The following is a 20,318-nucleotide window of genomic DNA, read 5'->3' on the forward strand; positions in this document are numbered from 1 at the left end:
ATCCTGTGTCGGGTGTTTTCTATTTATAATACTGACTGCGGTCTTGGAGAAATCAGCATTGCATATACATTTAAAAGGGTGGGTTTTTTAGCACTGGTTACCGGCCAGGACCTGCACTGTTTATCCTGGATTTTTGGGGGTTCCTGGTCTCTTGCTGTCACCTGGCATCCACTGGACACCCACCACACCCAGAACTTGGAAGTGTGTAGATGAGGGGGGTACTTTCCTGGTCACGGGGGTCATGGAGGACCCATGTCACCTCCCTGCACAGACACAATGGATTTGACTCAGTGCTTGGGGAGGCCGGCTGCTCACCCCGTGTTGGGGACACACTGGGGGACAGTTTTTTTCTCTGCTGTGTCTTCTTCATGAATGGGTGATGACATTCAAGTGGGCCCCGCCTCCCCTGGGCTCCAAATCGCCCAGGCGCTGTCTCAGCTGCTGGCCATCATCTACTGGCTGGTGAGACACACCCCAGCCACCAGCCCCACATGGCTGCGTGAGCATTGACTGCTGGGCCAGACAGTAGCCCTTGTCACCGGATCAGGGAACTGACTAGGGGTGACATGGTAGTAAGCCCAAGTCTGGACCCTGGAATCTTGTTGTCAACATGGAAATAAAAACACAATGTAGCAGACATGATCCTGGTGGTGCCAGGGTTTAGTTCGGGGCGTCCCTAGTTGTGTGTGTGTGGGGGGGGTCTGTCCTTCCAACATGAGCTGCCAACATGAAGTGCTTCCATCTGACAATCTGGGGAGTCTCCACGGCACACCACGCTGTCCAATGCCTTGCCGGTGAGGGAGGTGGAAGAACCGACCCAGTTGTAACTACCGGTTCACAAACCAGACAGACCTGCAAGGGCTCACCTTGCAACAGGACTCAAGTCTGAGCTACAGCACTCTGGTGGCTTCTGGGAGCACAGAGCTGACACCTGTTGACCCGGTTGCTGCCTGGGACCCACAGACCTCCACATTGTCCTCTAACCTTCCTGAAATAGCCAAAGAAGTACCAACACCGCACACAGAAAATAGATAGCTAATTGTAAAGGTGATTAAACTGGTAATGGTGGTGAACAGCTTTAATCCTGGCGCTCGGGCAGAAGTGGGACCACAGAGTGAAGTTCAGGAGAGCCAGAGCTATACAAAGAGAGTCACAGACAGACAGACAGACACACACAAATGCACACCTACAAAGATAACCACAGCTGGGGCTGGAGGAGTGGTGGCTCAGTAGTTACAGCACTGGCTGCTCTTGCAGAAGACTTGGGTTCAATTCCCAGCACCCACATGGCAGCTTATAACCCAATTCTAGGGGATCCAACACCTCTTTTGCCCTCCAAAGGTACAAGCACATAGTGCACAGACATCTATGCAGGCAAAACACATACATGCAACATAAGTCTGGAACAACAAAAAAAAAAGAATCTCAGCCCTATGGAAGCTAAGACCGGAGGTCCCAGGACTCAGGTGCAGAGAGCCTTTGCCTCAAAATGTATGTCAGAGAGTGACAAAGACACTGACTGGTGTTGACCTATGACCTCCATCTAAATGTGCTCACTGTGCATACACACAATTGATTTTTTATGGAGTGTGGGAATGAGAGGTGACAGGCTCAGGGGCTATGACCTATTCATCCCATTAACTGACAGAGAAACTGAGGCACTGACAGGTGAAATGCGGAGGTCAGGACCTAACCTGGCAGCCAGTTCTCTCTTCCACTAAGTACGTCCTGGTAGCTGGTCTTTGCTTCTTTGTGGGTTCTTCTACCTTTTATCCTCCCAGTCCCCCACCCCTCATCACTAGACAGAAGAGGAACAAGGTTACAGGAGAGACAAAACAGGAAAATCCTTGAACCTAATGTCTTCTCTTTTGTGTCCTCTTCCACCCTGGCTACTAACAAACCACAGCCCACCCATCCCATCTCAGGGCCTTAACATCAATATATTCTCTGAAAGGTCCCCAGAATTCCAAACATCACGCAATCTCAGAAACTACCAGCAGCTGGGAAACCACGCCTCTGCTAGAGCACGAGGCAAATCACAGTCAGCTGCTGTGGACAGCCTGAAGCAGCCGCACATCCCACACCTGGGGTTACAATGAAAACACATTCTTGTAATATTTCTTTTTCTCAAAGAAACCAAAATTCCAGAGTTCTCACTACATTTCCCCCCTTCTCTTTTAAGGCATTAATTACGTTGTGTGTAGAAGGAAATTATAAACAGAGACATTTTCATGAAATAAGTGATATCTTGGTCAGTGGCCAAGGTTTTCAGGATATGTCTCTGGCTCAGTTCTAATCTTTATCAGGTTGGATGGTGTCCACAGCTTTTCTTTTCCTGTAGAAATACAAACAAATCCATGCCTGAATGCAACACATTTGCAGGCTTTTATTCCCACATTAACACAGCCTTATAACACACAGGCTGATGTAATCCTACAGTTTTTTCCTGTGACCCAGAGTCTTGGCTGCTGTGACTCCTTCTCAGTAACATGCAGAAGATTTAAAGTTAGCAGAGAACTATCAATTCTGTCTCTGGGATTTAAATTATTTTTCTCTTTGTTAGAAATGGCCTGTAATGTTTGCTGCAGGGCCTCAAGCCAGGTCCCCAAGGCCCTGTCTCAATGGTAAGAAATTACCTCGAGGGGCTGGAGAGATGGCTCAGCAGTTAAGAGCACTGACTGCTCTTCCAGAGGTCCTGAGTTCAAATCCCAGAAACCACATGGTGGCTCACGACCATCTGTAATGGGATTGAATGCCCTCTTCTGGTGTATCTGAAGACATCAACAGTGTACTCATATATAAAATGAATATATCAAAAAAAAAAGAAGAAGAAGAAAGAAAGGAAAATTACATCTTTTTTTTTTTTTTTAAAGAAGTTACCTTGACCATCTCTCTTGGATCTACATGCAGTGGTCCATTGGCCACCCTTGCCACATGCTCTGCACACCCCCTGGAAGCCTAGGCCTTCTTTCTGATTTATATTAGAAAAGTCAGTGTCCTCAGAGATGCTTGTTCTCAGGAATAATTCTATTTTGAGTAGCCCAGTTATTTAGAATTTGTTTCACATAAGGCAAACGCATCCCATATGGAATCACGGCCTCTTTAAAAGGCCGTAGATCTGTCGTTTCTATAGGACACCATCCTATCTCGTCATAACCTTATTCCCACCATTAGCAGGCTTATGCTGTATGAGCACTCGGAAAACTGATGGTGGTCTCCTAACCCCAGGCTACCCCTTCCCTGACTCTGGCAAGTGGTTCTAGATTAACCCTTTCTTTCCAAATGGGCTGTTTCATCAGCCTGTCTTCTGGCTTGTCCAGCTTTTCTCTGACCCGACCTTCCTCTGGTGAAGTTTTTCCCCTCTCTTCGCTTGCAGGAAAAGCCTGCTCTCTCTCTCAGTCACCCAGACTGAGTCTTGCTGTTCTTTCTGGTGCTCCTCGCTTCCCAAACACTTCCATCTCCACCCTCAGCCTCTCCAGCAGCACCACCAACTCTACAACCCTTCAGAAAAGAGAGTAAAGTGTCCTCTTTTGTTTTTCCAAAATTTCAGCCTTTTTTTTTTTTGTTGCTGTTTCTTAGGCTTCTCCATTTCCACCTGCAATTTTTCCAACTGCTCAGCCTTTCTTCTAACCTTTTTTGAAACAATATAAGAATAAAAGAAAAAAACCCCAGAAATTCCCTTCTGGTAGCAAAGCAGGGGATATCCCAGTGGTAGCAGCTGCAATAAATGTTTATTGACATCTTGGAAAAAAAATCTCTGTCTTCATCCCCTGCGGTTTCCTCTACAGCACTTGGAATCAATGTTTCCAGTTTTTTCTTTACAGAGCCCCACATTGGGCAACACTTGTAGCTGGCCTTTGCTACTTTATAGGTTCTTCTTTTCCCCCGTTCTTTATTCCCCACCCCACCCCCAGTTTCACTCCACCAGTAAATAGAAGAGAAAGAAGATGGGGGGGGAGGGAAAAAGAGAAGAGAGACCCTTGAATCCAATTTCTTTCTTTTTGCTTCTTTTTTAGCCACGACTACTAACAAGTCACAACCCAACCACCCCATCTCAGGGCCCTGGCATTTATATATCCTCTGAAAAGTCCTCAAAATTCCGAAGGTCACACAATCACTAAAACTACCTGCATCTGGGAAAACCTTGCCCCTGCCAGAGCACGAGGCAAATCTTAGTCAGCTGCTGTGGACAGTCCAAAGCAGCCCCACAGCCCATACCAGGGATTAAAGTGAAAACATAGTTTTACAATATTTCTCCATTTTCCAAAGAAACCAAAATTCCAGAATTCTTATTATAGGTCTTATGATCGAGTTGTGGTGGCTGCTGCCCTTTCTCCAGTCCAAGACTGAGACGGAAGGAGGGGGCAGATGACCTGGATCAGATAGAAGCCGGTCAGAGAGAAGTCCCTTTTAGAAAGTGCCAATCATAACGGAGAAAATGATCCCGACAGTCATTCATATTAAAGTATGAATGAGGCTGCTGGATTCTGTTTGTTTTTTCAAGATGAGGTTTCCCTGTGTAGCCATGATTGTCCTGGAACTCGCCATGTAGTCCAGGCTGCCCTTGAACTCAGATCTGTCTGCCTCTGCCTCCCGAGTAATGAGATTAAAGGTGTGCACCACCACTGGCTGGCTGTGCGGTTTTTTTTAGGCTTGTTTTGTTTTTAATTCCTCCACAGTTGAGGTTGGTGGAGAAGGAGGGAAAATGCGTTATCTTGGGTTGGGGCTGCTCTGCAGATGGATTTGAGAGGTCCCAGTGGAGGGGGCTGTATCTAGAGGCTCAACTCTTCGCCTGAGTTCATACACAGGTGGTGATGTCCTAAGCCCCATGTGTGCTCATCTGTGAGACTGAATCCTACTCCTGTAAGATGGGCCAGTCAAAAGCTCCACACATTCGCGTGTCGGAGGTGGGAGGCCATAATCGTGGCTGTCTAGTTCAGTCTGCTCTTTCTTCTCCAGACCATCTTCTAGGTCACCTAAGCTTCCAGACGGCTTCTCTTTCCAGCTCTCATGGGGACCACAGAAGCTACACTAAGGATGGAAAATGTGGACGTGAGGGATGAATGGCAGGATGAGGACCCGCCCAGGTGAGGGCGCCAGCCTTCCTGTCTGTCATTGGGTCCGCGGGGCACTGCTGTCAGAAGCAGCGATTTCATTTATGATGGTGTCAGAGCCTTCTGGAAGCTCTTCTTCCAAGACTACCAGACAGGGAATTCTTGTAGCCAGTGAAAAGATGGACGGGGACCAATGATGGAAGGGGATGTCTCAGCGGACCTATGCCGAGGCATCTCTTCCCCCACACGACGGTATAGCATAAGACTACAGTTTATTCAGGGCATGGGGAGGGGAGCCAAGAGGGTAGTAGAGGCAGAGAGAGAGAGAGAGAGAGAGAGAGAGAGAGAGAGAGAGAGAGAGAGAGAGAGGGGGGAGGGAAGGGGGGAGGGGAGAGGAAACAGAGAACCTGCAGGCAGAGGGATCAAGGGGAGCAAGAGAGAGGAGGGGGCAGGCAGCCCCTTTTATAGTGGGCAGGCCTACCTGGCTGTTGCCAGGTAACTGTGGGGAGGAGCATACCTGGCTGTTGCCAGGTGACTGTGGAGGTGGAGTTTAGACAGAATCTTAACAGCCAGGCTGGGTGTGATGACTAAGTCTCACAGCTCAGCTCCCCACAGAAAGAGCCAGAGAATTAGTTCAGGCTAACCTGAGCTTGCAGAGCAAGACCCTGTATCAAATAACAAAGGAGCATGGTCAGGGATGGAGCCGTGCCTAAAATGCCCAAGTGAACGTCTAGGGGCGTGGTCAGGGGTGGAGCATTTGCCTAGATTCCCCCAGTGAGGGGCTGGGAGCGTGGTCATAAATGGAGCCCTTAGTGAGGACTGGGGGCGTGGTCAAGATGGAGCTCTACCTACAATCCCCCAGTGAGGGGCTAGGGGTGTGGCAGGGGTGGAGACCCCACCTATAATTTCTCCCTTCACCCTCAAAAAGCTGGAGCTTGGTCAGGGATGGCCTGCTTAGAATCGACCAGTGAGGGTCTGGGGTGTGGTCAGGGGTGGAGCCCTGCCTAAAATCCCCCAGGGAGGATTTGGGGCATGATCAAAGGCAGCGTAGCAACTTATAGACTAGCCTGAGCTAAATGAAATACTATTTTGAAAAAACAAGTCCTGGGGAGATGACTCCCAGGGTAAAGTACTTGCAATAATATCTATGAGGATCTAATTTTAAGCCCTAGACCCCTGGGGAAGAAGCCAAGAGGCCATTTGTGACCCTGAGGAGGTGGAAAAGTGGGGTCCTGGAGCTTGCTGACCAGACAGACTAGTTTAGTGTGAATGTCCTGGCCATTGAGAGGCCCCTTCTCAAGAACAAATGGAGACAAAGTGCTGGGGACTGGCTCTAATGCTCTGTCTTATTCCGGCTCCCAAAAGCCTCACTTCCAGACATGAGGCTCCCTGCCCCAGAGGCCTTCATTGATGGTAAAGAACTGCCATGCAGCCAATGGGTGGGCAGGGAGACAGGGTGGGACTTTAGATTGTGTGTGTGTGTGTGTGAGAGAGAGGGGGGGGGGCAGAATCGCCTTGATGAGGAAGCAGACAGATTAGAGCCGCAGGAAAGAACCAAACCAGCCGTGTAAGAATTTGGGAAAGTGGCCACAGGGGCTACTTCCCCGATTGGGTGATTGGGTCTGGGGTAGCAGAGATGAAATATAGATTTTAAAAGATGTTAATACAGGAATACCAGCGGGGACCTAGTGTGCTAGCCACAGGGAAATTTAGAAATGCCCAACCATTGAGCTGGACAAAGCATATCAAAATTAGCTGGGGTGTGTGTGTTTCATTAGAGAATCCAGAGAGCTGCTGGGCAGGCGCAGTGGGCGAGCTGCTGGGCGCCAAATCGGTTTGACTAACAACACAGTGAGCATGACGCTGACTTCCTTATACAGGAAGTTAAAAAGCAAATATGGCTGGCTGGTGGTGGCACACGCCTTTTACCCCAGCACTCAGAAGGCAGAGGCAGAAGGACCCCTGAGTTTGAGGCCAGCCTGGTCTACAGAGCAAGTTCCAGGTCAGCCAGGGTTACATAGTGACACCCCCGCTCAACAACAACAAGAAGCATTTTAAAATTTAAGAAAGGCAAAGATACGCATTACAGAATTAATGGAGATGGCTGGAGAGATGGCTCAGTGCATACGAAAGCTTACTGCTGTGTTGTAATTTCATGTTTGCACACACGTTTAATCCCAGCACTGGGGAGGCAGAGGCAGAAGGATCTCCGAGTTCGAGGCCAGCCTGGTCTATAGAGTGAATTCTAGGACAGCCAGGACTACAGAGAGAAACCCTGTTTAGAAAAACTAAAAAAGCCGGGCGGTGGTGGCACACGCCTTTAATCCCAGCACTTGGGAGGCAGAGGCAGGTGGATTTCTGAGTTCGAGGCCAGCCTGGTGTACAGAGTGAGTTCCAGGACAGCCCGGGCTACACAGAGAAACCCTGTCTCGAAAAACCAAACCAAAAAAAAAAAAAAAGAAAACAAAAGAAAAACTAAAAAAGACAACATATATCCGGAGGTTGGAAATCAGAGGACCGGGACAGAGTACGTGTCCGGCATGCAGGAAGTGCTGGCGTCCATCCTAGAAGCACACAAACTCACCTGTCATCCTGCAGCACTCAGAGGTAGGGACAGAAGAATCCTGGAGTTCAATCAAGATCATTCTTGGATACTTTGGGAGTTCTAGGCTCCCCTGAGTTGTGTGAGACTATTGACAAGAAAAGGCAAAGGTGTGATTTCTTTATAAGCCCCTGAGCCTGGCCTCGCTGGTCAGCAAGTGACATCCAGCTGTGCACAGCCAAGGATGTCCGTATCCAAGAGACCACTGGCAGTAAGTGTCCCCACCCATCTCAGGACAAATACTCCCTTGTGTCGTGCTATATCCACTTGGCCTAACAGGACCAGTCCAGCTGCAGCCTCACAGAGGCCGCTGTGTGCACAGCCTTTCAGGCAGGGATCCAGCCCGGGGCAGGGGTGTGTGTGTGTGTGCTCCATTCCCAGGGCAAAGTCCAATCCAGCAGGTCACTTGGAAGAGAGAGAGAGAGAGAGAGAGAGAGAGAGAGAGAGAGAGAGAGAGAGAAGTAGACAGAGACACAGAGAATGAGTGTGTGTCTGGTTACATTTGGGAACAGAGTTTCATGTAGCCCAAGCTGACTTTGAACTCTCTGCATAGCTGGGAAGGCCCCAGGAACAGGATGGCAGGTAGCGCTCAGCATGAGTGGTTTCCATGAAGCTGGGGTGGCGCCCCAGAGTCACTTATGCTGGGTCACAGCTCTGGCCCTCCTCGGCCTGATGTCAGTGAGTTCCTTTTTTGTTCTTTGTTTTTGTTTTGAGACAGTGTCACTGTGTAGCCCTGGCTATCCTGTAACTAGCTCTGTAGAGCAGGCTGGCCTCGAATTCAGAGTTGCTTGCCTCTGTCTCCTGAGTGCTGGGGTTAAACGTGGGTGCCACCTCTATGTGGTGACATCAATGTTTTCCAAATCCTCCTCACCTCATTTCTTTTGGGCATACTGAAAGGCCACATAGTGACACTCTGGAGCGTTACTAAGTACATAAAGTAAAGGTCATGAGCTCTCTGAGTCTGTGATTGTTAATATAGTCAGTCACCAACATGGCTACTGAGCTAACAGGACCATAGCAGACTCGGTGGAAGCCCTGGTCTACGCGGCAACTCGTGACAGGAAACATAGAATAGGATTTCACCGTGCTACTCACACAGTTGAAAACTGACTGGATGTTTATTTCTGGAATGTTCCATCCAATGCTTTTATTCCCAGTTGACCCACAGAGAGCAAAGCCAGGTAAAGGTAGATAAGAATCTTTCTTATTGCTGGGCGGTGGTGGCGCACGCCTTTAATCCCAGCACTTGGGAGGCAGAGGCAGGCGGATTTCTGAGTTCGAGGCCAGCCTGGTCTACAGGGTGAATTCCAGGACAGACAGGGCTGCACAGAGAAACCCTGTCTCAAAAAACCAAAAAAAAAAAAAAAAAAAATCTTTCTTATTTCATTTTCCCATGATCCCTGGTCAAGCTTCCAGATGATTCTGTGATTTCACCACCAGTGCTATGCTGTCCATCTTGAATGCCCTCTCCAGTCTCTGTAGCCCACTGGAAAGCTGAGGCTGAGGCTGGGAGGCAGAGGCAGGAGAATCTCTGAGTTTAAGACCAGCCTGGTCACCACAGTGAACTCCAGAGCAGCAGGCATACAAAGAGAAACTCTGTTGCAACAAAACCAAAACCAAAACTGGGTTAACTCTAGGGTGGTTCAGTGACTAACTCACTTGCTAGTGTGGGGACCTGACTTCAGATTCCCTGGGCGGTGAGCGTCTGGGTGAGGGGTGGGCTTCTGACCTCTGTGCTTCGGAGGCAGAGGCAAGGATTTTGGTTCATCACTCACCCAGCTGGACCAACCTAGCTGAATCGTGATCTCCAGGCCAGCAGGTGACTCTGTCTCAAAATACAAGGTTGCCCAGCAGTGTGACTCACCTTCGATCTAGCACCGGAGAGCAGCCGAGGAGTTAGCGTCTGCCACACATAGCAGAGGCTGGAGGTGTGGCTCCATAGTCCAGAACTTGCCGAATTTTTCATTCATTAGGTTTGAGATACGGTCTCAGGTAGCCCAGGCTGGCCTATAGTTTCCTATTCTGTCCCCTGTTATTATATTTCCAGTCTCACAAGAATATGCACATCTTTAATTTTTAATTCTTGTTTTTGAGACGGGGTCTCTCTGTGTAGCTCTGGCTGTCCTGGAGCTGACTCTAGACCAGGCTGGCCTCAGACTCACAGAGATCCACCTGCCTTTGCCCCCTGAGTTCTGGTATTAAAATTACAAACCATACCTCCATGAATTTTAATTTTTAAAATACTTATCTATCTATCTATCTATCTATCTATCTATCTATCTATCTATCTATCTATTTATTGTGGAGACAAGATCTCACTGAGACTGAGAAGCCGATGTCAGAGGATTGCCTGTTGGGGTTATCCTGAAGTACAGGAGTTACTGCTCTGTGCTTGCCACCCAGCAGAGAGCAGGGACTGAAGCTGAGGCCACAGATTCACTCTATGCAATGACCCTGAGCCCTGGTGTCCAGTTTTCTCTCTGTGAGATATGCTTCCTGCTGTTTCTAAGGTCGCCAAGAGGAGACAAATAGGATCATACCATGAAAGGCTTGTTGAAAGGAGTGAATGTTAGCTCAGGAGTAGGGCTCCTGTCCAGATCCCCCCCCCATTGAGGGGCTGGGCCCAAGGCTCAGGGGTGGAGCCCCTGCACAGAATAATACCCTAATAAAGGGCGGGGGCGTGTCTCTTCTGAAAGGCGTCCTTTTACGTGGGTGCTCCTGGAACTCTGTTCTGAGGGAGAGCAGAGTCTGGGGCATTACTGTCTTGATCTGACTGAATTTTCTTTTTTTTCCTCTCAACTCCCTTGGCTGAACCTGGCGCGGTCATCTGCATTCCTCCTGTTGCATTTTTGACGCTGCTCCCTGACGGCTTCCCAGACCACTCCCAGAAGACACCGGGGTGGAGCGGCTGAGTGGCACAGTGGAAGACTCCTCCTGTAAGCAAACAGAATGCAGACATGCGAGCGAGCTTGGTTTCAGGATGCGGAGGGTTGCGTGCAGGGTGGGGAGTCAGGGAGGGGGCTGTTGTGCACCAAGGCTGCCGCAGGGGTAAGAGCCCATGATTGAGAACCTCCACTCGAATATGGCACCATGTCTTCCTGTGCTCACTGCAGGTAACGGGCTTTCAATGCGGAGGCCGGGAAGGGTTAAATGGTGGGGTCGCTAAGTGCAGTGAACACCTGAGTTCAGGTTCCCAGAACCTGGAGGAGAGAAGTTTACATGCTGGAGCTTGATTTGTAATGCTAGTGCCGCACAGGAGGAGGCAGGAGGATGTCTGGGACTCACTGCCCCTCTGGTCTATCCTAGTCAGTGATGTCCAGATTTAGTGAGTGCCTCCATCTCAACAACCCAAGGTGGAGAGGGACTGAGGAAACTCCAGGAAGGACTCTGCCCGTGTACCCACACGCACCTGCACACACTTGGTTTTTTTTCAGTTACAAAATATATGTATTTAAATCCATGTCTGAGCATGGGTGTAGTTGCCCAGAGTCCCAGAACATGGAAAGGCTGAGGCAGGGGGTTGCCAGAAGTTTTAGGATGGCCTCGGCTGTGGAGGCAGATCAGGATGTATGGATAATGAACTCCTGAGGCTAAGAGGAAGAGTTCACCACTAGACGTTGCTGTGAAGAGACGCCATGGCCACGGTAACGCTTATAAGGGACGCATTTAATTAGGTCTGGCTTAGAGGATTCTCGTCATTGTGAGAAGCACGGGGTGTGCAGGCAGAGAAGGAGCTGGGAGTTCTACATCTCGATCCGTAGCAGGAACCTATAGTCTGCTTTTAAACATATCTATTTTCATATATTCTTAGTCATTTGGATCATAATCCTGCGTTGCTCTGGGTCTCCCCACCCAGTACAAACTAAGCTAGCTTTTCATCTGAGGTTCTTGGTTGTTTGTGGCCCACTTACACGTCAGGGTTGCACATAAGAGAAGAGTGTGGCAGAGGACCACTGCCTTGATCAGGGTAGCTCACAAATGCCAGCAGCCCTGAGCAATGCCCCATTCCTTGTAGCCACTGACTGCCCACCTGGGGGGCGGTCTGTCCCACAGCAAGGCTAGGCTTCTAATCTCTGGACACAAGTATAAATATGTAGAAGACAGTGTGACCACCTTCCCATTGGGCAACACGACAGAAGTCCGTCCTCCTAAGGTCTGTGACCTTCCCAGACCTGGGCTCCAACCAGCGCCAGGCACAGGTCCCCTCCTGTGCAAGCAGAGCAGGATGTGTATGGGTGGCCCGTGCTCACCACTCGGTGTCTGCCCCTCTGCTGCAGTGTGGCCCGCCTTGCCTTCAGCCCAGTATGGCAGCTCACGGGGCAGCTGATGAGACCGTTCATGGTGACTCCCAGTCACCTTAGTGACATCAAGGCACCAGGAGAGAAGTTTCCAGCCAGTTCCAGCTGGATTTCTCCATGTCCTTCCATAGGATGGGGTCTTGGATATGGTCAGGTGGGCAGCCGAGAGCAAGCAGCACTCTGTGTTTGGAGACCTGGCAAAGGAAGCTGCTTTATTAGGTTTCATTGCTGTGAAGAGAGACCACGCCGACTTTATAAAGGAAAACATTTAACTGGGATTGGCTTAGAGAACTGAGTCCCTTATCTTCATGGTGGGAAGCATGGCGGTGCCAGGCAGACGTGGTGCTGGAGGGACTGAAGAGTCTACATCCTGATCTGAAGGCAGCCAGGGGGAGATTACCTTTCACACTAGGTGGAGACTGAGCATGGGGGCTATCAAAGCCCACCCCTGCAGTGATGCACGTCCTCCAACAGGGCCACACCTCCTCCTAGTGCCAGTCCCTGTGGCTAAGGACTCAAACACATGAATCTTTGGAGCCAAACTTTCTCAAACCACCACAGCAGCTGAGGGGGCATCTCCTTTTTTTTTTTTTTTTCTTTCATTGATCTCTATTTCTTGTTTTGTTTTGGTTTTTGAGACTTGGTCTCAAGTATCCCAGGCTAGCTCAGACTAGGCTAGCTGAGAACAACCCAAGATTCTTGATCCTCCTGCCTCCACATCTCAAGAGTTGGGTGTGTCTTGTCGGTGTCTATTGTAGGGCCTTGTAAGTTTTTTGTTTGTTTGGTTGGTTGGTTGGGGGTTTTTTTAGGATAAATTCTTCTTTTCGTGTCTGAGGGGGGCAAATACCTTTTTGTCTGCTTGTTTGTGTTTTTTGTTTGTTTGTTTGTTTGTTTTTCGAGACAGGGTTTCTCTGTGTAGCCCTGGCTGTCCTGGACCTCACTCTGTAGACCAGGCTGGCCTCGAACTCAGAAGTCCGCCTGCCTCTGCCTCTCAAGTGCTGGGATTAAAGGCGTGCGCCACCACTGCCCGGCTGTTTGTTTGTTTTTTGAGACAGGGTCTCATTCTGTAGCTTGAACTGTCCTGGAACTCACAGAGATCCTCCTGCCTCTGTCTCTGGAGTGCTGGGGCGTGCGCAACCATTGCCCAGCCTGGAAAATACCAATTCATTGCAAGTTCTATCTAACTTTTTTACTATTTAGGCAAGTTCAAATTTATTCTCTCCCACAACTCAGTGTCCTTTAATGTTAAGGCTTGGCAAGAATCCCCTTTCTTCAGATACCTATCCTTTGGTCCTGTCTCACCACTGGTGATGAGTGTCACCTCCACAGGTGACCCTGGGCCATGATTTTGATGCTGCCTCGTGGGAGGAGTCAGTAACATTTTAACCTACCTCACAGGTGGCCCCACTTCTGGGAGCAGAGAGGGTTGCAGCCAGAGATTGCCAGGATGCCCTCGCTGGCAGTGAGCACTCCTACCCTGAGATTCTCAGCTTTGACCTGGACAACCTCCACTGCACAGTCATGTTGAACCTAAAAATAAAACCTCTTCCTGAGTGGGTGTCACCGGCAGTGTACGGTAGAATTTTGGGGGGAAGTTTAATTTATTTCTAGCTTTGTAGAGGCAGTTCTGACTCGCTGTCCAGAGACAAAAGCAAAAGGGGAAGAGGCAGGAGAGGAGCGGTGAGGAGCCTTTACCAACAGAAACCCGGATTATTGCAACAATTAAGGGGGGGGGGGCTCCATCCCTGTCCACGCCCCCAGCCCCTCACTGGTTGGCTCTAGGCAGGGGCTCCACCCACGACCACGCCCCCAGCTCCTCTCTCTGAGTTCTAGGCAGGGACTGGTCCTGGGTCCTGTCACCCAGCACCGGAAGGTGGACGCCAGGAGTTCAAGGCGATCTCTACTAGCTAGTGAGTTGGAGGTCAGCCTGGGCTATATGAGACCTTGTCTTGTGGCCCGGGAGAGTGAGCTCTCTTTCTCGCTTGTGGCCCTGCCAGCACCTCCGTCCACCCTGAACTTGAGCGGAGCACATCGAAAGAGAAAGACGCTGGTCGCCCCAGAGATCAACATCTCCCTGGACCAAAGCGAGGGCTCGATGCTGTCCGACGACTTCCTCGACACCCCTGATGACCTGGACATCAATGTGGATGACATTGAGACGCCAGACGAAACTGACTCTCTGGAGTTCTTGGGGAATGGCAATGAGCTGGAGTGGGAAGGTAGTGGCCCCGCCCTGGCCCCTGGCCCCGCCCTGGTCCCTGGCCCCTGGCCCCGCCCTGGCCCCCGGCCCCGCCCTGGCCCCCCAGCTTCACGTGGCCTCTTCTGGCCGCTTTCTTATTGTGGTTCCCACAGATGAGCCAGGTCCAGACGGACCCTAGCCACGGGGGTTGCAGAGGGCAGAGGGAACTAGACATCAACAGAAGGTTCTAGAATGGGGTTCAGTTAAGCACAGAGCCTTGTAAACTAGGAAATGTGTGCAGGCGGGACTGTCCGTCCCTCTCCTTCCTTCTCTTTCGGCCTTCCTGATGTCTTCCCTCCTGCCTGGAGCTAGCTGCTATATCAGGAACAGTCCTCTCACTCCTGCACCCGCAGGGCCAAAGAGGATGACTGGGAGTGCGGCAGCTGGGAGGTCTATGCACTCGGAGGCCCTTTTAATTTTATTTATTTTTATTTATTCATTTACTTTTTCCTTGACACAGGGTTTCTCTGTGTAGCCCTGGCTGTCCTGGAGCTCATTCTTTAGACCAGGCTGGCCTCCAACTCACGGAGATCTGTCTGCCTCTGCCTCCCGAGTGCTGGGATTAAAGGCGTGTGCTATCACACCTGATTTATGCCTCAACATTTAAAAAAGAGAGAGAGAGAGAGCGCAAACCAGCTAATTGGGGTCTGATAGAGCCCTCTGTGGGAATAGCTCACTCAGGTTTAGGTGCAATCATGGCGACTTCCCATAGGAGACAGCAGTATAGCCAGAGCAAGTCACTGTTGGAGGTTGCCATCTGTCATAGTGGAAATGGAGGCAGGAGACTGAAGCAGCTGACCATGGTGGCTGCGGGTTACTCAGCTCGATTTCCTCTCTGTTTTTCAGTCCCAGGCCCCAGCGCCTGGGGTGGTGGCCACACTCAGGGTGGCTCTCACCACCTTTTGGCACATGAAGTCACACCCAGCCTTAAGAGTTTAGAATGATGTCCAGTGTTTCTGGCAGCATGCAGGACTGAACCCTGGGCTGTGTGTATACTGTATTCATGCAGGTGTTCTCAGAGGTTTGTCTCTCAGGATTCTAGATGTTGCCATGTTTGCAGTTGAGACTGACCTGTGTGTGTGTGCGTGTGTGTCTGTGTGTGTGTGCATGTGCGTGTGTGTGTGTGTGTGTGTGTGCATGTGTGTGTGTGGAGAAGAGAAAGAGTCTGGGACAAGACGCCTGGACTCATACCTCCCTCCTGACGCTCTGGCAGATGACACCCCAGTGGCCACCACCAAAAACATGCCTGGTGACAGCGCAGACCTGTTTGGGGACGGCTCTGCAGAAGACGGCAGCGCGGCCAATGGTCGTCTGTGGAGGACTGTCATCATCGGGGAGCAAGAACATCGCATCGACCTGCATATGATCCGGCCGTACATGAAGGTGGTCACCCACGGAGGTGTGTTCGCTCTGGGACTCACTCCTTACACGTCACCCGGGAGTGTATAGTGATGAGGGTTCTGTCAGAGGTCTTCTGTGGGCCTCGGGCTTGTCTAACTGGTGGAAACATTGAACCCGCTCAAGTTTTGGGGTGCACAGATAGACTGGCAACACACTGGGGTACTTAGAGTGGTGGACCAGTTGGCACTGCTCAGGGAGTGGGGGGACGTGATCTAACCTAGGCTACTGGGGCACTCATCAGAATGCCTTTTCCCAGGATACTACGGGGAAGGTCTCAATGCCATCATCGTCTTTGCAGCCTGCTTCCTGCCAGACAGCAGTTCCCCAGACTATCACTACATCATGGAGAATCTCTTCCTGTAAGTTGGTTCCCCACCCAACCAAAAGGGGAGGCAGAAATAGGCGGAGCTCTGTGTGTTTCAGGCTAGCCTGGTCTACAGAGTAAGTCTCTATTTCCCCAAAACCCAAGCAGCAAGGCAGATAGGAGCCCTGAGCATAGAGATACTGTTTAGGTCCCACACGGCCCTGACCCTCAGTGTCCCCACACGGGAACCCCATTTCCAACTCCCCGGGCAGGTATGTCATCAGCAGCCTGGAGCTGCTGGTGGCCGAGGACTACATGATCGTGTACCTGAACGGCGCCACGCCCAGGAGGAGGATGCCCGGCCTCGGCTGGCTGAAGAAGTGTTACCACATGATTGACAGGAGGTGAGAATTCTGGCGTGGAGTGGGGTGGGGCACCGAGGCAGGAAGTTTAACTGGCAACATTGTTCTTAATCAGTCCAGGGGCAGAAGCCCAAGGCCAAGGTGCACACAGCTTTGAAGGAATGTCACTTTAGGGTCCTGCCAGTAGCTTTTGATGGCTGATGACTGTAGGGACCACTGGACAGTGTGTGGTCTTCCACATCTGACCCATGTCTCAGAGCATTGAGTCCTTGAGAGTCAGCCTCTCAAGAGAGGCATCAGAAGGAAGCCCTTCCCTTTTTGTGGCTGGGAAATATTTTAGCTGGTGATCAAATTGTATTATGTCTGTCTGTCTGTCTGTCTGTCTGTCTGTCTGTGACTGCTGGGCTTTTTTCACCTTTGGGTTTCCTGAATAGCTTCCAACATACTTTTAAAGATTTATTTTATTTATTTTATGAGTGAATGCACAGTTGCTATCTTCAGACACCCCATAAGGGGGCACTGGATCCCATTACAGATGGTTGTGAGCCACCATGTGGTTGCTGGGAATTGAACTCAGGACCTCTGGAAGAGCAGTCGGTGCTCTTAACCGCTGAGCCATCTCACCAGCCCCCAACATACTTTTAAAACCTGAAAGTACTTCCTAGAATTCAGGACTGTGCAGGGTGTGTGTGTGTGTGTGTGTGTGTGTGTGTGTGTGTGTGTGAAGGCCACACTGGCCCTCATGCTGCCTGGTGTTGACACATCCCAAGGTCTTTAAATCTGTTCATCTGGAAGACCAGCTCTGCAGTGTGAGGGCACAGCCTGTTAGATCTTGAGATGACAGCCTGTGGAGAGAGAGCAGGCAACTGGTCTACCTTGTCTCCCTCCGGCTCCCTGCACCCCAAGCCTATGACAGTGGCTTCCTTTCTCCTCTCCCCACAGACTGAGGAAGAATCTAAAGTCCCTGATTATCGTCCACCCCTCGTGGTTCATTCGCACCGTGCTGGCCATCTCCCGGCCCTTCATCAGGTAGGCCATAGGTGACTGCCCTCGTTAGGACTCCGCTCTGGCCACTGTGCCCTAGGTGCATGTCCGAGGGTCAGTGGACTTCCACCTACTACTTTGTCTTCATAGCCTGAGATTCATGGGACTGGCCAGGCCTGAGGTCCAAGACACAGTGATCCTCCTGTCTCAGCCCCTCCAGCTGCAGGGTTATAGCTGCAGGGCACCACATCTGGTGTCTTACACATCATCTGTAGTTTTGATCTCATGTCTTGGTACTTGCACAATGGAGCCATCTGTTCTGACCCTTATTTTTAAAACTGGGTTAGGATAGGTCAGTGTTAAAATGGCAATTCTCCTGCCTCAGCTCTTTGAGTGCAGGCATGTACCATCAGGCTAGGTGGACATTTTTTTTTTTTTAAATAGGATGCATCCAAAGAGCTGGCAGGATGGTTCTATGGGTAGAGGAGCTTGCTGCCAAGTCTGACAACCTGGGTTTAATACCCGAGACCGAATGTTAGACGGAGGGAGTTGACCCCCTCAAGCTGTCCTCTTGATTTTTATTTGTGCACACATGATGAATAAATGTAAGAAAATGTTTCTTTTCTTTCTTTCTTTTTTTGTTTTGTCTTGTTTTTTTTGTTTTTGTTTTTGTTTTTGCTTTTTTGTTGTTGTTGTTTTTTCGAGACAGGGTTTCTCTGTGTAGCCCTGGCTGTCCTGGAACTCACTCTGTAGACCAGGCTGGCCTCGAACTTAGAAATCCACCTGTCTCTGCCTCCCAAGTGCTGGGATTAAAGGTGTGCGCCACCACCACCTGGCAAGAAAATGTTTTTTAGGAAGAAAGAAAGAAAGAAAGAAAGAAAGAAAGAAAGAAAGAAAGAAAGACAGAAAGACAGAAAGAAAACACACGTCTGAAGTGTTTGTCACTCATCGCAGTCCACACTGGCCACTGGGACAATCCATGAGAAAAGTCTGGGGAGGAGGCTGAGGCAAGAAGATTGTGGGTTTGAGGCCAGCATGGGCACCTGGCAGGCTGGGTGTGGCACAGCCTGGCTGTCTGGTGACCCGTTGTCTGCGCTCTTGTCTCCATCAGTGTGAAGTTCATCAGTAAAATCCAGTATGTGCACAGCCTGGAGGAGCTGGGGCAGCTCATCCCCATGGAGCACGTGCAGCTGCCGGACTGTGTCCTGCAGTAAGTGGCCCTCTGGCCCTTAGGGTCCCTGAGTTTGGGGGTGACATACTATGATTGTGGGGGGATGACAGCTCTGTGGTTATCACACCCGCTCCTCCTTCAGAGGACAGGGGTTCAGTTTCCAGCAGCACACAGAGCCTCACAAGCACCTATGACTCCAGCACCAGGGCATCTGACGCCCCCTCCTGGCCACTGTGGGAACTGCACTATAAGCACACTCACTTTAATATAGTTAAATAAACCTTAAATAAATCAAATTAACAGTTACATATTACAGAATACTGACCATTGAAACTTCATCTCAACACATAGTTCAGCCAACCCCACACTGAAGGTTGGTCCCCATCCGTATCCCAAGTCCCCTTTGCCTGGCCTCTGTTGCCCTGACAGCTCTGGGCATGGCCCCACCCTTCCCACGTCTCACTGGACTGTGTTTCTTTCTCTCAGATATGAAGAACAGAGACTCCGAGCCAAGAGGGAGAGGTCAGTGTGCATAGCCTCCTGACAAGGTCAACTCTGCCTTTGGACATAGAGACAGCTGAGGGGGTGGGCAGTGCTGGTAGGCGAGTGTAAAGACCTGAGTTCGGATCCCAGCACTTATGTAACACGCCTGGCAAAGCTGTGGCAATCTGTAAAAGACTAGGGAGGTAGAGACCAGGTCAACCACCCTACCTGAACCAGCAAGCTCGGGGCTCAGTGAGAAACCCCATCTAAAATAGGTGGATTGGGCCAGTGAGACAGCTTGGCCTGCACTGTGCTCCCAGGCCTGACAACCTGACTGTGATCTCCAGGACCTATCCGGTAGAGGGAAACATGACTCACACTCAGGCTGTCCTATGACCCCTCACACAGGCAGGGGGACATATGCACCCCCATACATACACAAAGACCAGACTCTCAGACAAGGTCTCCAGAGTCAGCCCTGAGTTCAAATCCCGGTCTTCTAGTCCTTGATGATACACTCGAATTAGCAAAAGCAGACTCCCAATTTCCAGCACAGGACTCCGGCAACCTGTGTTCACAATGGGATCTGGCTTGCTTGTAGAAATATTTTCTGACATGTACGTGGTCCGTGAACTCAACCTTTAGCACTTTTATGGAGGGTAGTTAAAAATGAGAAAAAGTGAGACAGAAAGAAAAAAGGAAGGCCATTTATTAGCTATTATTTATCTGTTGTGGATGTATCCACACACATGTGGGGGTCACTTGAGGGGAGTCAGTTCTCTTTCCATCAAATGGGAATTGAACTTGGGTCATCATGACTTGGCTGCAAGCACCTTTACCTGCTGAGCTATCTCACTGGCCCCTGCCTCTTTCATTTATGTTGTGAGCCTTACTCAGCTCAGAGCACAAACAGGGTGACCCCAGAATTCACATTTGTACAAACAGTGTCAGCCATACCTAGGGTCTCAGGCTGTCCCTAAATCTGCACAGGCTCGACTACACACAGCCACACACCACACGACTGCCAGGCCTGGAGGAACCAGGTATGAGGCCCTTGTGGCCTTGTCTCCATTGTCTCTCTCACTGGCCTGTCCCCACCTTATCTGTCCCAGCCCACATGAACCCCCTCCCTGACCTGGATGGGAGCAAGGGGACGGGGTGGTCATTCATTCCCTGTCCCATCTCTGTACCTCCTGGGACTTCCTGAAAGTGGATCATGCATGTGAGCCCTCTTGTGTCCAGTTTAAACTGCTGGCATGGTGTCAGAGCTGTATTACTCTTCATGACTGGGTAGTAGCCCAGTGTTCTCATGGGGGAGGCATTGTAGCAGTGAGTGAAGCCCAGTGGATCCCCTGCCGCTCCAGCTGTAGACACTCCAGCTGCAGACACTCCAGCTGCAGACACTCCAGCTGCAGACACC

General features: G+C 50.4%; 1 protein-coding gene across 1 annotated transcript in view; it reads left to right on the top strand.

The window, feature by feature from the left end:
* Window positions 1-5,010: 5,010 nt before the first annotated feature.
* Atcay (ATCAY kinesin light chain interacting caytaxin) overlaps window positions 5,011-20,318 on the top strand; it is a 22,765-nt gene continuing 7,457 nt past the window's right edge. Inside the window, exons 1-9 of the mRNA XM_028771560.1 lie at window positions 5,011-5,087; window positions 10,534-10,592; window positions 13,952-14,173; window positions 15,407-15,592; window positions 15,851-15,953; window positions 16,171-16,302; window positions 17,203-17,289; window positions 18,356-18,454; window positions 18,902-18,937. Coding sequence (XP_028627393.1) covers window positions 5,011-5,087; window positions 10,534-10,592; window positions 13,952-14,173; window positions 15,407-15,592; window positions 15,851-15,953; window positions 16,171-16,302; window positions 17,203-17,289; window positions 18,356-18,454; window positions 18,902-18,937 — 1,001 coding nt within the window. The remainder of the gene's footprint in view (window positions 5,088-10,533; window positions 10,593-13,951; window positions 14,174-15,406; window positions 15,593-15,850; window positions 15,954-16,170; window positions 16,303-17,202; window positions 17,290-18,355; window positions 18,455-18,901; window positions 18,938-20,318) is intronic.

Source organism: Grammomys surdaster, unplaced genomic scaffold (genome assembly GCF_004785775.1).
Source record: "Grammomys surdaster isolate TR1022 unplaced genomic scaffold, NIH_TR_1.0 209, whole genome shotgun sequence".
Lineage (NCBI taxonomy): Eukaryota > Metazoa > Chordata > Mammalia > Rodentia > Muridae > Grammomys > Grammomys surdaster.